The sequence below is a fragment of the Falco peregrinus genome, chromosome 1 (genome assembly GCF_023634155.1).
Source record: "Falco peregrinus isolate bFalPer1 chromosome 1, bFalPer1.pri, whole genome shotgun sequence".
NCBI lineage: Eukaryota > Metazoa > Chordata > Aves > Falconiformes > Falconidae > Falco > Falco peregrinus.
The window spans coordinates 108,744,300-108,760,233 of NC_073721.1; the positions used below are offsets into that span (position 1 = coordinate 108,744,300).

At 37.1% G+C, this 15,934-nt stretch overlaps 1 protein-coding gene across 3 annotated transcripts in view; it reads left to right on the forward strand.

The window, feature by feature from the left end:
- The window catches only part of VPS13C (vacuolar protein sorting 13 homolog C), a 97,383-nt gene that overhangs the window by 61,050 nt on the left and 20,399 nt on the right, over positions 1-15,934 (forward strand). For all 3 annotated transcript variants that reach the window (XM_055806961.1, XM_055806947.1, XM_055806954.1), the window contains 18 exons: positions 424-513; positions 932-1,087; positions 2,102-2,363; positions 3,200-3,360; positions 3,845-3,966; positions 4,208-4,502; positions 5,857-6,246; positions 7,268-7,372; positions 8,106-8,270; positions 8,629-8,757; positions 8,904-9,037; positions 9,447-9,573; positions 11,002-11,237; positions 11,566-11,716; positions 12,754-12,894; positions 13,948-14,029; positions 14,136-14,205; positions 15,048-15,159. In XM_055806961.1, coding sequence (XP_055662936.1) covers positions 424-513; positions 932-1,087; positions 2,102-2,363; positions 3,200-3,360; positions 3,845-3,966; positions 4,208-4,502; positions 5,857-6,246; positions 7,268-7,372; positions 8,106-8,270; positions 8,629-8,757; positions 8,904-9,037; positions 9,447-9,573; positions 11,002-11,237; positions 11,566-11,716; positions 12,754-12,894; positions 13,948-14,029; positions 14,136-14,205; positions 15,048-15,159 — 2,928 coding nt within the window. The remainder of the gene's footprint in view (positions 1-423; positions 514-931; positions 1,088-2,101; positions 2,364-3,199; positions 3,361-3,844; positions 3,967-4,207; positions 4,503-5,856; positions 6,247-7,267; positions 7,373-8,105; positions 8,271-8,628; positions 8,758-8,903; positions 9,038-9,446; positions 9,574-11,001; positions 11,238-11,565; positions 11,717-12,753; positions 12,895-13,947; positions 14,030-14,135; positions 14,206-15,047; positions 15,160-15,934) is intronic.

Here is a 15,934-nt window from a genome sequence, read left to right on the forward strand (position 1 = left end):
ATTAATTGTTCCAGTGGACCAGATCCAGGCTAAGGTTTGCTCAGACTGAATTTTTATTTCATAGTACAGTCATGTACTCTGGGCGTTGAAGTTCCTGATCTCAAAATCATAGTCTCAAACAGTCTTAAGAGAGGGTGGAGTCTTAATTGTATTAAATGAAGATGTTAAAAAGGCATGGAGTTACCAGGCTGTCTGGTTGTTCTAAAAGCAGGGCAGGTTGTCAGTTCTTCAAAACTTAAGTCACTTTCAGAAAGTGTATGACATATTACACTTGTGTATTAATTTTTGAAGCCATTGAAAGGTAGACCTCCAAAATGTGAAATGAAGTTCAATGTTTTCTTGTTAATGTTTTTCATACTAAATGCTATTGGAAGGAACTCAGTCTTTTATTTTTAGATGCCTTATTTAATTTTGGTTCTTTAGGTTCATTATTACAATGAAACCTATGCAGTGTGGGAGCCACTTATTGAACGAATTGAAGGAGGAAAGAAGCAATGGAGTTTAAAGCTGGAAGTATGTAAACACACTTGAACCCATGTGAAACAGTTTGAGTAGCCAACTATTTCTTAAAAGTTTTCTGTGACAGAAGGTTGATCTTCTGAATGCTGTTGCTTTGAGGAAGCTGTGCAATTTCACATAGAAAATCAGTCTTCAGACATCTTAAGGCATTTCTGAATAATGTTAATTCTCCAGTGCATGGACAAAATGTATTGTGTAACCACACATACAGAGAGGAAAGAAAATAACTTGCTTGCCTTCAGTGTTGGTATAAAAATCCTGTGTTTGTGTGGGGGTGTCCAAGTTTTACAACGGAAAGTAGGTTTTCCTTTGCTTGGTGAAATTGTTAAGTGTAGGTCAAGGTTTTTTCTGTTTTAACATGGGAGAAAGTAATGTGTATGTTCATAATGGCCTAATGAAATTTGTGTTTTAGATGAAGACTAACCCTGTCCAAGAGAGAAGTTTGATGCCTGGGGACGATTTCATTGTTCTTCCTGAGCCGCAAACTGCAGTTAACATCTCTTCAAAGGATACGATGAATATAACAATATCCAAATGTTGTCTTGCTGTTTTCAGTAATTTAGCCAAGGTAGTCCTAACAGGCAGAAGGTGCTGAATCATGTTTTTCTGTAGGAAGTTCTGATAATTTTAAAAGAAATTTCTGTGCTGCCAGTCACAAGCCAATGACTGTTCTGCAGCCCTGACAGATGTTATCTAGCAGGACTGAGGAGTTTTAGTCCTTTAGGGTTAACAAAAAGGTGGTGCTAGTGTTTGAAAAAAGCAATTTCTGTGTTAGAAGAACAAATATGCTTTTGCAGGACTTAAGGAACAGTCCTACAAGCAGCTGAATGAGATTAAAACTAAAACCCTCCAATAAACACAGCTGTTTCCTACAATCCTTTTTCTGAAATATTAAGAGAAATTTGTTTCCCTTTCATCTTTTTTCCTTAACAGAATACTAAGAAAAGTGTGTGTTTTAAGATTGGCCTTCAAAGTGTAAAAGTAGAAAGTCCAGTGTGTTGAAAATACTTCTTTCTCTGTTTTTGTTGTGGTAGTATGTGTGCTTATAGAATGTCCTAGGCACTTCCCCTTGCCTTATTTTTTTTTTGGGGGGGGGGATAAATTTGGGGTTACTAAATCAAACTTGTTACAGAATGTGACTATTCATTAACTCTGAATAAGCAAGAGTTCTCTGAGTTAGTACCTGCTTATCCTGTAAGTCTATTTTGGCAGTCAGTTACCATGGCTTTTGTGTAATCAAACAAATGTTTGTAAGCATAAGTTGTGGTTGAATATGTGTACATGGTGAATGTGCTTGGGGCTTCTGTGTCTCAGATCTTATTTTTCTTACAACTCAACAACTGTAAAAAATCCCTATGAGAAGCATGAATGCTTATTATATCATCAACATTTGCTGCAAATCACAGAATAATAATGAAGTTTTCTAGAAGTAACCTTTACTTCCCTGAGATACTGCTATACAAAGCATAGGCATTGCTTTTATTTTTTCTTTAAAATGGTAGTTACTAGGAACTGTCTTTTGAAGCCTTTATGTTACTGTGGCTATTTATGTATGACATATTATATATATTGTTAATTACAGGCATTTTCAGAAGGGACCGCATCCACGTTTGACTACTCCTTTAAAGAGACAGCACCTTTCATTGTTAAAAATGCCCTCGGTGTTCCTCTCAAAGTGCTTCCTAGCTCCAGTTTTCGGATCGTTGGTTCAGAAAAAGAAAACAAGAATGACATAGAAAGTGGTCAGAACGTGGAACTGGAATACTCCGTTTTTGAAACACCCCAACGAGGGAAGTTGTCTGCGTTGTGCCGACAAGAAAGCTCAGTCTTCTCTGTAAATTTAGGTATTGTGCTAAGGGAGCACTGTGTTATGAGATGTCGAGAATGGGAAGATGGGAGGGGAGAGTCAACATGGTTAAATGTGATCAAAACTCAGGTGAAGTATGTTGTGTTGAAACTACTGTTGTATACCGATGGCAATTTAAAACCCCAAACAAAACTAAAGAAGCTACTGGACTTCTAAAAAGAAGTAAAATTACATCTCTCCAGTTTTTCAGAGGGAAAAATACAAAATTTTTGTTCTTCCCCCCTTTGGAAGGAATGGAAGACATTTTAGTGGGGTCATTGATATATCATCTTACAGACCCCTGGAACATAGTCCTGTGGGTTCCAGCTCCTGTTAAGATCTTCATTTCTGACATCCCTACTACCATTTAGCTTTCTATACTTACCCAGTTACTTGACAACAGTTAAGGTCTTTCTGAGAGTTTTTATTTGCTAGAAAATACTCCTAGGAGAGTAGGATAGAACTACTAATACATGATCTTCTGGGTTTTTTTCCCTTCCCTCCCATCCCATATGAAGATGCTTGTCCGTGATACAAAGACCATGTTCTGTGTTGCATTTTGTTGTCTTACCCAGCCAGATACCTTTGTTTACTCTGTGGTGTATTTATCATGCTATGTATAAATCTTAATCTAAAATTATCGTCTCCAAGAGTATTCTGACCTTAAATCTTTCCTTCCGTGGTGCTCAAACACCATTTCAAGATGCTTTTGCCAGAGAGTGCTTTGATCCTGATTGTTGCTGAATTTAGAGAAGCTAAAGTATTGGTCAACTAGAAAATGGTAATGTCATTTGTTTTGTCTAATTAAGACTTTTGTATGTTTTTATGGATCAGAACTTCAAGGATATAAAGAAGTGGTAAACATTCCCATAGCCAAACCAGGTCGACGACTGTACAACGTAAGAAGCCTTCTCGCTAACCATTCAGACTCGATTATTGTACAGATAGATGCTACAGAAGGAAATAAGGTTGTTACTTTACGATCTCCTCTGCAGGTAAAAAAAAACAGCAGTGCTCTTCTCTGACTGCCTTAGCTTTCCTTCCTTAATGCATTTTTTGAGATCATACTTTTCCAAGTTACTTAAAGGCAAATTAGTGAGTATTTTACTGTTACATGAATTTTTATCTATATTCTGTATGTGTGTATCTTCCTGATTAAAAGTAAAACCTCAATTTTTTTATTTATTTTTGGCTTTATACTAGCCTCGGAGTTGAAGTTGGCACATAAACTTTTTAAGTAACATGAATTGAAAAACATGCTTATAATTTTAAGTCACATAACAGTAGCATAGTTTTCTCATATGTTTGCATATTGTTCTCCTTCAGAATTGTATTTCTAAGGTGCATAGAAGTCTGTTTTCCACAATTTAATTAAATCTGCTAGCGTTGTTTTTTCTTGTTGCTATTCATACTTTCATACTTTCTCCTTAGAAATTTGTACCATAGAAATGTAATGGAAACTATGCATTTTGATCCTAGATAAAGAACCATTTCTCAATCCCATTTATGATATATAAACTGGCTAGAGACTCCAAGTTCCTGGAGCCAATTGGCATATCCAAGCCAGAAGAGGAATTTCATGTTCCTTTACACTCATACAGGTACACTACTTCTTCTCTGTAGGGCTGGTCTCTGTCAGACTGACGCACAAATACAGCATTAGTGTGGAAGCTTAAATTTGCCCTTGGAACCCCTCCTGACTGTGCAAAAACCCCAGAATGCTACCTTTATTGGGCAATTAGTGTGTTGCAAAAGCCCTTCAGGGTGGTGGCAATTGAAAATGGATGAAGTTAGCTGTCAATGCAAAGCTATTGTGTACCATTACTTGTCATCTTCCCATAGGTGTCATCTGTATGTTCGACCAACGGGTGTGTTGGAGGGTCAGTTTAAAGAGTCCACGACTTACATTGCCTGGAGGGAAGAGCTACATAGGAGCAATGAAGTGAAGTGCTTGTTGCAGTGTCCAGCCACTGAGACAAACTTCTTGCCTCTGATAATCAGCTCAACAGCTGTACCTGATGAACTAAATTTTATTTCAACTTATGAAGAGGAGTGGGATCCTGCCTACATCATTCACTTTTACCCTACATTGACTTTGAGGAATCTGTTACCATACTCCTTGAGGTACTTACTTGAGGTAAGTTATTTTATTGTGGTTTTGTTTGCAAATCCTTTACTTGATTTTAAGTAAGACTATATTTACTTAGAAGTAGTATGGAAGGTAATGAATGTTAGGTTTTGTATTTTCTGTTGTAAATGAGTGAGCCAGCTGGTGGGTTGATTCAGGGAGGTTTAGGGATTTTTTTTTTTTTTTTTTTTTTTTTCAGTTTGGGTGTGTCTGGGCAGTTCTGCCTTGCTCCTTAAATGTGAATCCTGCACTGGATTGGTCTTTCTCTTTTTCATTCTTCTGAGATCCTCTTTGTGTTTTGCAAGGTATCTTTTGTTTCACAAAGAGAGGTGTAAGGAAAAGCATCTGAAATTTCTGGAGCTTTTCTTCTATGTAAAAAACATAGCTTCTCCATTCTGACACTGGTTCTTCACTGAGGACTATTGTGAGGCTTCCCATACAAAAAATGGAAGATTTCCTTGCGGGATGCTATGCAGACTTTTTTTCTCTTTTATTATTTTCAGTATCTAGTATTTCTTCATGAAAGCTGTGTGATTTTAGTAAATAGAAAAGTTGTGAGGATTTAGAACTATCATCCTCTTTGTTCCATTTTGTCCTACTCTTATAACTGGCTGTGTGACATTCATTTAGATCTGTCTTTCACTCCTGTCCAACAACCTAATGGCACTATTTCCAGTTTTCCTTGCCTTCACTGTACTTCAGTACTTGGTGACAGAATGTAGATCAGAGTGCCATTCCTTGACTGAGGAGCTAGAAACTAGTAACTGAAATCTGTTTCTGAAGTCACTGTACCTATATATGGATGTGTGCTTATTGTCTTCACGTCCCTCAACTAATCAAGCCCGGCTGCTGTGCAATACAGTAAAAATGTACTGTTTCTCAGTAAAAATTAGGAAAGCTACTATTGTGGGATGTTAGGGCCTTAGGAAAGCTGTGCTGCCAGACAGTATGGCGCAGCAGCCAGCTTTCTGCCTTGGGTGTTCTTTAATGTGAAAAGTCCTGGCTGTACGTCTGCAGCACAGTCCGGTTCAGTGTTGCACCTGGTGTGTTAAGTATGTGAATAAGAACTCATTGCCATTTTGAAGTCACGGGGGAGGGAGGAAACAGAGACGGGATGCGTTGGAGCTAGTTTGCCTTCCTGAAATCCAGAATTAAGCAGCCTTTATTGCCCTGCAAGAAAAGTGCAATTCATCTCAAATTACTCATAGGATCAGGCTCAAATGAAAGTGATTGGAGACTGGGGTGTGTGGTACTGAGATACCTGAAACATGCATCCTGCAACAGAAGAACAAAATGCTGGTTTTTGAATACTTAAATTTTATATTTTAAAAACTTAAATTTGCCTCCTTTGATTTTGCTACAGGGGACAGCAGAAGCCCGTGAATTGCCTGAAGGGATTGCTGCGGATGTTTTTCATTCAAGAATCCATGGAGAAATAATGGAGCTTGTGTTGGTAAAATACCAAGGCAAAGACTGGAATGGACATCTCAGAATTTGTGATGGGATGCCTGAATTTTTTTCTTTGTGTTTCACATCCCATTCTGCAACAGTGATGACAGTGGATATTTACGTACATACTAGGCGAATTGGAAGCCGTATGATCTTGTCTGTGTTCAGTCCTTACTGGATAATCAACAAGACTTCCCGTATTCTCCAGTATCGAGCCGAAGACATACACGTGAAGCATCCAGCAGACTACAGAGATATTGTTTTGTTCTCCTTTAAAAAAAAGAATATTTTTAGTAAAAATAAGGTATGCTTATTGTAGGCAGTGGTTGTGGTGGTGGTATTTCAAAATACTGCTCTGAGGAGGAACACACACACACTCACAGATTGTTGTCTAAGGAATTTTTCTGTAGTACTTAAATCTATAGGCTGTCATTTGGCTGTTGCTTTCTTGTTATACTTTTTGGACTAAGAAAGGAAGGCAGATGGAGAAAGTTGCAATAGATTTTGTGTCTAAGTCTTGCACTGCATCCCATTGGCTAATTTTCCTCCTGGCCCGAAGCTGGCTGATGGTATAGAGTGGTTAGGTCCTGAAAACTCAGAGGATACCCTACTGGAAAACTCTTTCCTTGGGGAGAGGAATTTAACGCAGATATGTAAATTTAGAGTGTGGACTCCCTTTATAGTCAAAAGGAAGGCTGCTCTCAATCTTCCCGTGGAGGTGTTTTCCACTGAATAAAGAGGAATCATAGGCTTGTGGTTTAGTCAGCTAGGTACCTTGACATATAAAATGCACTATGTAAATATTCTGTCCTATGTCAAATGTATTTATTTTGTTTTGATGTGATATTTACACAATCAAATGAAGAGTACTGTAATAGAGGAATTTTGTCAAGTGGCCCTTCCTTCCTTTTAAATATCATCTTTCCACCCAACAATAGTTTAAGAAATGGTTGAAGGAACAGTTTTGACAAGGTCATCTTTTCATTATTTCCCCCTGCCCCCTTCAAGTTTGTGAAGCACCACAAAATTGTAGCTTTATTTCCCATCTATGAGTGCTGTCACAAACATGAGAGTAAATGAGGACTCCTGTATTTTGCTAGCTTTTACTGTAACATTTTACCCAGAAATCAGGTGCAGACTAATAAATCAGAAAATGAATAGTGGTACTATATGCTTATGCTTATCTTGAATTATAGAGGGATTTAAAAGCACTTAGTTGTCTTTATACAGCTACATGTGATATAATTGCAGCCCGTAATGCATGAACTATAGAATTGAAATTAATTTATTGAAATACTTTCCATGTTGTTCTTCTTTGTGTGTAGATCCAGTTATGTATCTCAACTAGCACTTGGTCCAGTAGCTTTTCCCTTGATACTGTAGGAAGCTACGGATGTGTCAGGTGTTCAGCTAATAACATGGACTATCTGGTAAGATAGTTTTCTGTGTTTCGTGGAGCTCTCTTGGGGTTCTTTTGGCTTGACTTATTTCTTCTTAAGGCCTTTGTTTCACTACTTACACTGCTTTTAAATAGTGGAAGTATTTAACAACTAGGGTAATAACATTTACACCCCAGCTGTTCAGGTCTCCACTTGGTGACAAGTAGTTTCACCAACAGAAGTTTCAGTGTAATTCAAAACACATGATTTATTGTAACAAACGTGTAGTACGGGGCTGTTTGAAAATACAGTGGTGAACTTACATAATGGAGGTAGGAGTTCACACTCAAAATTCATGGTTGTTTGCAAGTGTTTAGATCTTCATACAGCAGCCTTGTCTAAGACTACATTTCCACAACTAAGCAGAATGGAGATTGCACATAATAACAATATGCAGATATCTGGGGAGTTTTGTTTCTGTGTACTCTTTGACTGATCTCTGATGATGATATCATTTTAGGCCTTCTGGGTTTCCTGTAGAGGGATTTCTGTTGGATTTTCCCCACAAACGCTACAGCTAAAACTGTTGCTTTACCATTGCATTAATTGCATTGCATAGTTCGCTGATGTCGCTGCATGCTGTGTGGTTCTTTTATTACAGGTATTCATAACAGGAGTGTTTGTGCTAGCCTTAGTAATTACAGTAATATTGGCTTTTCTGTTTTTCCATCCTGACTTTTAAGCTTGTTCTTGATTGTTTGATCAAATTGTCTTTGTTCAACAGGTTGGAGTTAGCATCAAAGTGAGCAGTTTTAACCTTACCAGGATAGTTACCTTCACTCCGTTCTACACAATAGCAAACAAATCCTCCCTGGAACTAGAAGTTGGAGAAATTGGTCCTAATGGCTCTTTTCCAACTAACAAATGGAATTATATCTCTGCTTCAGAGGTAATGTTTCAGGTTTTTTCCTTTGGATGTTATTGTAGACAAACAAACAACAGGTCTCCAGCTGTCACTTAAGGACAAAGCAATTATTTTATAGAAGCTCTGTCACTTCTAATGACATCGCATGGATACTTCACATCTCAGGGCAACTTGAACAGCACAGGTTGTATATGTTGGTAAATTAACAAAGTCCTTCAGTTTAGATAGTTTACTACATGTAGATGAGATGTTCATCACCACATGCTGGAGTAAGAACTAAGGCATCTGGAATAGTTTTAGTCACACGAGACTGTTTTACTGCTGGCTTAGTATAGTGCACATATATGAACTGTTAAAGTCACACATACTTCTTGTTTTACAGTGTCTTCCATTTTGGCCTGAAAGCTCATCAGGTGAACTTTGTGTAAGAGTAGTTGGCTATGAAAGCTTATCTAAACCATTCCTCTTTAAAGCCCAGGATAACGGTACCCTGCTAAGACTGGAAGAATTGGTGAGACTGTGTGGTCTGTTCTTAATACTCCATTTAAGCCTTATGCTAATGAACTTAAGAAAGCTTAAAAATAATTATTTTGTCTGTTCTAACTTGAATTTATGCATAGAACAAATATTGAATTTTCTGTCTAACTTTCTCTCCAGAATGGGGGCTTACTGGTAGATGTGAATGTTTCTGAGCATTCTACTGTCATAAGCTTCTCTGATTACCATGAAGGAGCTGCTCCAGCTCTTATTGTTAACCATACCTCGTGGGACTCCCTCAGATATAAACAGAGGTATTTAAAAGAAACAATTCACCATCAGGTATTTAACGGGGGGTGGGGGGGGTGGGGTGTATCCTTTGTGAAGGATGTAGTTCTCTTTTACCATTATGCTACCTTGAAAAATAGAATAAACCCCTTTTCTTAATCATATTATTTTAATGAGGTATTTTGTATACTTTTAAGCAGTATTCATAGTTTGAGAAAGTGGAGAGAAAGAAGTGGGAGTATAGATCTTAGTTCTCTAAGAGCCTCGCTACCATTGGACTTGTTTGGAGTGGGTAGCCTAGGGCCCTTCGTGCTTCACCCCAGGAGGCTGGAGGGGTGGAGCGTGTAGCACCCTGAGCTGCTGGCACCACTTCAGTCGTTGCTCTTAACCAAGTGAATGCTGTCGTTTTACTCTTTTTTTTCTTTTAACCTGCAGTGGATTGCAAGAGGAAATGGAGTTGAAACCAAAGGAAGTATGCCTGTTTGCATGGACAGATCCAACTAAAACAAGAAAATTGACTTGGGGCTACTCCCAGAACTTTGGTGAACATGACCTACTTAAGGTAAGTTTCAGAAGGGGACAAGTAAATGCTGAACCTATCTAGGACTGTAACAAGATACAAATTATCTGGGAGAAAGCTTCTTCAGTAAATTTGCATTTGTCTTGTCCTGTAAGAGACTTCTGAATGTACTCTTCAGTAGCAAGACTTCAGATGCTTAGATCAATGTATTTGGAGGACTGCACACAAACTCCAACCTGTATTTTATCCATGGTTTTCTTGGATATGAAAGAAGAAAGTTAAAGTGTATGAGCTGTGGATGTATCTAAACAGTACAGAGGATGAATAAATTGCCAATTTTACAGAAGTGCTGCTTGCAGCTAAAGTATCTCCTAAAGATGTAGAAAATCTTTAACTGTTGTGACTCTCGCTTCCTATGGGAAATGCTTTCATGGAGCTGAAAGTTCTGAGTTGCTCACTGAACTATTCCGGTGTTTGTAACTCATGCAGTATTAAAACAGAAAAATGTGTGAAGCTGGAGCAAAATAACAATGGCCAAGGTGGGAAATGAGTTGGAGAAAGAGGGAAACTGTAATGAGAAGCAGAGGTAAATTTAGGATAAGGCTGGGCAAGTATTTTGTTAAAGAACAGGGGAGCAAGCGTTGATGGGGGAAGACTTTCCTCACCTAACTGGAGTGCAGGCTAAATGTGTGTCTGTTTCTAAATAGCAGCCCTCTTGAACCTTTTACTAAACTCTGAATTCTTCAGAGGTGGCTAGGTTTTTCTGTTGACTACGCACAGACTTGAGATATGAAAACGGAAAATATTACTAGCTAAAAGTAGGGACAAGAAAGCAAGTGTTTCAGTTATACTGGGAATGGATTTAGTTTCTCACAGCTGAATTCTGACAGTTAACTAATTAGTGTGCTTTCCTGTATAAGCACTTTTCTTGGGTCAAATTTTATATGTTTTCAAATTATTTTAGTTTGAAAACTCAATCATGATTATTTGGGGCTTTTGAGAAGAGGCTTTTAACTGTCTCAGTTTTGCCTCACAAATTAACAAATAAGGAGTATCAGCATTTGGAGAGCAGAGATCTTCATCATTGTCTGGTTTTACTGATCTGTGGTACACGATTAATGCCTTCTTCCCCTGTCACCTACCTTTCTAAGTATTTTCTTTTGCTGTGAAGGCCTTTGTTTCATAAATTCCAATATTATTCTCATCCACAAATATTGCTGGAATGGCTACTTCTAAAAAGGAAGAAAAATATGAAATCCCCACCCCCAGCATATTTCAAGTGTTGGGATACAAGATACCACCAAGTCAGTATGATGCAGTAAACTGACCAAAGAAGAATACTGAGTTCCAGTTTGTATGTGTGCCAGTAAACTTGCTTGCTTATAACCATAGAGCAAGAGCATGGATTTATTCCTGTAGTATATAGAGTATATTAATACTTTGTTTTTTCTCCCCTCCCCCCCAATACAGGATGAATGTGGCCAGTTCCCTTACAATGCAAATACTCAGATACACTGGGTGTCTTTCCTGGATGGACGCCAACGAGTGCTACTTTTCACTGATGATGTTGCATTAGTTTCTAAAGCACGACAAGCAGAGGAGCTGGAGCAACCTGATCAAGAAATAAACTTGTCAATCCACAGTCTTGGACTTTCTCTTGTTAACAATGAAAATAAACAAGAAATCTCTTATATAGGAGTTACTAGGTACTGCACATGAAAGCCTAAGTATACATTGAAATAATTGAAATTTGACAGCATATTGTAATTTCACCTAAACAGTTGAGTTGAAGGGAATATCTTTCAAATGAAATTAATGTAAATTAAACATTTTAAAATTAAGTTCTACCTTATTCCTATTGTGCAGTTTGAATAAATAGGATTTAAGTGCCTGCTTTCTTAGCTTCTGTTAAGCAAAAGTACACAATAGGTTTTTTTGAGACTGAAAAATTAGGATAATATATTTTTACATGGTTTGCATACGTAAGAAAGGTGTAAGTACTTTTAAATTCTTAACTTGTTATTTGTCTTGCAGTTCTGGTGTCGTTTGGGAACTGAAACCAAGGCAGAAGTGGAAACCATTTAATCAAAAGCAAATAAACCTGTTGGAACAAGCCTATCAGCAGTATCTTTGTAAGAGTGCTTTCCAAGCTCAAGGTTGGCATAAACTAGACAGCAATACTGAGGTATGTTTCGAGGTTTCAGTGTTTAAATGATTGCAGAATGTGGAACAGGCAAAACAGAAGTCTGTAAAAATAAGGTTAGGTGCTGTGTTAAGAGAAGCACAACAAAAAGCAAGCTTTTTTTGCAATAGTTTCACATATTATACAGTAGAACATTTTTGTATTGAGGTCTTTTCCAGACTGGTATTATGAAGTAAGAATCTCAAAGAATTTTGCTTTTGTGTGGTAGAAAAGATTGCTTGGTATCTGCATGTTAGTTATGAACCTATATTCTCATTGATGTAACTTAGTCGCAGAAATCTTGGGTTTAGCTTCTTGGTAAGCTGCAGTTTCCATGACTTGATATGAGAAAGGAGCCTATAGTGTTCAAAGACTTGAAATTAATTCACTTACCTGAGCTTTTTCTGATATTGATTATACATGCCTGTAATCCACGTATAAATTTAGCATGTTGAAATGGCTAAGCACAATACAGGCATTTATAGTACCATAATCAGGCTTGTTTTTTATATCATCCTTTAATTTGAAAAACATATATATCCTCAGCTCTATTAATACTTAGGTATTGTACATTGCAGTAGTGCATTTGAAGTGTGTGGTAACAAAAGGTCCTATCTGTAAGTTGACTTAAAATAAAGGAGAGGTTTTTTCGTTTTTTTCCTCATAACTTAAATGTTTCAGGATCCGGATAAAAGCATCGGGGAAAGTAGTCAGCTGCATGTAAAGATCTTTAATTATGCCGTTGTAATATATAACTCATGAAGAAATATTTACTAAGATGAAACAGAGATTCACACTTGGGGCAACTAAAATTGCAATGTAATGTGCTTATCAGACTAACTTGTGGTTCTCATTACATTCCATGCAGATAGTGGGTTGCGTGGATTGAGTAATTGAATGGGTCAAGTAATTCAGTAGCCATGTGATCACAAAATAAGGAAAAATGCAGGATTTGATTGCTAGTCTGTTTATTAGTAACATAACATTTTATTATTTCTCAAATTAAATCGTGTGTTAACTCTGCTTGCTTAAATTTCCAGGTGAATTTTAGTAGGGTTCCAATGGAAATGCGTCTCCCAGTCAGATGCAGCATCCGGCGCAACTTCCTGTCAGGAATTCAGGTTGAATTCAAACAGTCGCCTCACCAAAGAAGCTTACGGGCTCAACTGTATTGGCTGCAGGTACCATCTTTCATCATGTTCCATAAACAAAACAGGCACTTTAAGGCTTTTATTTTATTCATTTATGTGAAGAAGTACCTCCAAATCTTACATATGTGGTGCTCTGCTCACTATGTCAGAGTAGCAGAAGTGCTAAGAATGCTTCATTTATTGAGAAGTGCTGCAGAACTACCATCCCAGGATTTTGCAAGTGGTAAAGAAAAAATCCTGTAAAATTGTGGGGTAATGTAAGGCAGGGTGTTATGATGCAAAGTTGCTTTCTAGAGAGAGATGTTTTGGTGTATTAAACAAAAACCTCAACATTTTTCAAAATTTATTTACCATAATTTGTGTATAGTCATGTAACACATGACTCTAGAGGCTGTGTCTAGAGGTTCAGAGATCTTTAGTACAAAGACTACCTGTCTAATGGAAAGTAGATAATTGACATATAAATACTCAGAAATAGTATGCAGTAATATATCTGCGTATAAGCTTAACAGCGAATTCGTGTGCAACACTTGCACCTGGTTAGTATTCTCCAGTCAGTTTTAATAACGTTGCTAAATTAACCAGTAGAGACTTCAGCAGGTACTAGTGAGAAGTGTTTAGTAGTAGAGGAAAACAGTGGTGAGAAATAGTCATCATTGTTGTCATCTTCATCTCCAATTGCTGTGCTTTAGAGTCCCCCAGGGGAGGGCATTCATTGAGGACTCTGATGCTTTTAATCATCAGCTGGTTACTTTTATCTTCTGCGTTTTGTTTTTGATTTTGCCTGAAGGTCGTTTTCACTGCTACACTCAATGTATGCTATCAGCTGTAGCCCTCCGAGTGAACCTTTGTGAATCTCTGTAAGCATTCCTCGTGCAACATTTCCAACCATCTTGGCTTCTATACTTAAATGGATAACACTCCAAACATCAGAGTAATCCTCTTTTCTCCTTCCCCCCAAATAAAAATGATGTTCTTTTTGAACGCACTCTATAAACAAGTTTCTCAAGCTTTCTCAAATGAAAGTGGTCTTGGATTATCATGTCATTAAAATATTCCTGTAATTATACAATATTTTTTTAGGTTGATAATCAATTACCAGGATCGATGTTTCCTGTTGTATTTCATCCTGTAGCCCCTCCCAAGTCAATTGCTTTGGATTCAGGTAAGAGAAAACCTTTAGTAATATCAGATTTATTCAGCCTTGGAAGTAGTAACTTGGCAATTTGGGGGTTTTTTTTCCGTATACTTAATTATTTTTTTCTATTTAGAACCAAAACCCTTCATTGACATCAGCATCATCACTAGATTCAACGAATATAGCAAAGTACTGCAGTTCAAGTGAGTTTAACAGTGTATTGTGATATAACTTTAGAGATTTTATGTATTTTAGAAGTGAACCTTGTTTTAAAGTTCATGTTCTCCTGTCCAAACTACTTTTGACTTTGGACTGAGTTTTTAAACATCATTCTAAAAGAAACTTACTTTTAGAAAATAAGGACTGACCATGTGAAGGGACTGATATGCAGATTCTTTAGTAATCAGAATTATCTCCCTCTTGTACTACAATATCGGAGTTGCGTGTCTGCCTGTTTGCTGTACGGTGCTGAGTTTATTGGTGCTCTAACAGACAGCTCATACAGTCTGTAATGTGGCCCAGTACAGTGGGTTACATTGTGAAATGTATGGGTTTTAGTTTATATGGCTGTGTCTTGGGGTTTTGTACTAAAATGAGACAAGAATGTTACACTGATGGCTTCTAATGCAAGTATCTGTACCCAACCAGTGTGTGTATAATATTTGAGGACAATGAATTTTAATAAAATAAATATTCAGTAATATGACTTTCAGAGAGAGGCAGCTGGATAAGAGGTGGAAATATGTTGTTTAGGTATGTTATCCATGGAGCACATGGAATCATAATGTATGAATATAAGTAGTATTTGGTGATAGTATTTTTAGGTATAGTTGGAAAGTGTTAAAATACAAATAAACTGCAGTAATGTATAACTTTGTGAGGCTGCTATGACCTTCTAACTGTAAGTAGGCAGTTGATATTGTAGATTGTGTCTTAATATGCAACATTACATAACAAAATTTCAATTAGGTAAAACTTCAAACAGGGTAAGCATGTGATTACCAAGTTAAACTTTTACAGGTACACACTTGTTTTCCCATTTTAGATACTTCATGGTTCTTATCCAGGAAATGGCACTGAAAATTGATCAGGGATTTTTAGGAGCACTTAGTGAATTTTTCACTCCCTCTACAGACCCAGAAGCTGAAAAACAAAGGGTAATGTATGAAATAAACTGATTTTTACCAGAACAGGGCCTTTATGGTAACAGTGTTGCTGTTTTTTGAAAATTTCAGTTTAAATGAGTGAATATTGCATTTGACAGCAGTGAATAAAGGGACAAGATTAGATAATTTTCTGTTAAGCATTGGCGGTGAGCATTACTAATTGACAAGTTTGAGTAAGTGATACTTGGGTATGTGTAACTGTCTTCTGCTCTTTTCATGTTTCATTAATTGATGGCACAGTTGTTTTAACAGTGGCTACTAAGGCTTAAGGGTGGTAGATGAAATAACATTAGAGTTCATGGAGTGGACTTGTTAGTCTATAGTGCTTTTTGTTTTTAGAGAGAACAACAGATTTTCATGGCTCGAAGTCGTATATAGATGGATAGTATTTGGTTCTAGTGTGCTTAGGAGAGTCATTTTTATAAGTTCCTTTTCTTAGAAATTTTATCTACTGTATAAAAATTCTAATTTTGTGAGGAAATACAAAACCACAAAGCAGCTCAGGAAGTTATTTTATTAGTAGTTCTGAAGTGATACCTTAAGTGATTGAGGAATTTAAGGGAATATCAAGTGATACAGCATGAAATAGAAGAGTCACCCAGAAATTGTGTGGGTTTGGGGTTTTTTTTAGGGTGGTTATTATTTTGTTTTCCCCTGGATTGAAAAATGTATTAGTACAGTTATAGTCTGGTATACAAAAAGTAATTAGTCTGTTTCCAGTTTTGGAGGTGTTGACTGATTAACTAGTTAACTGTTTTATTACATT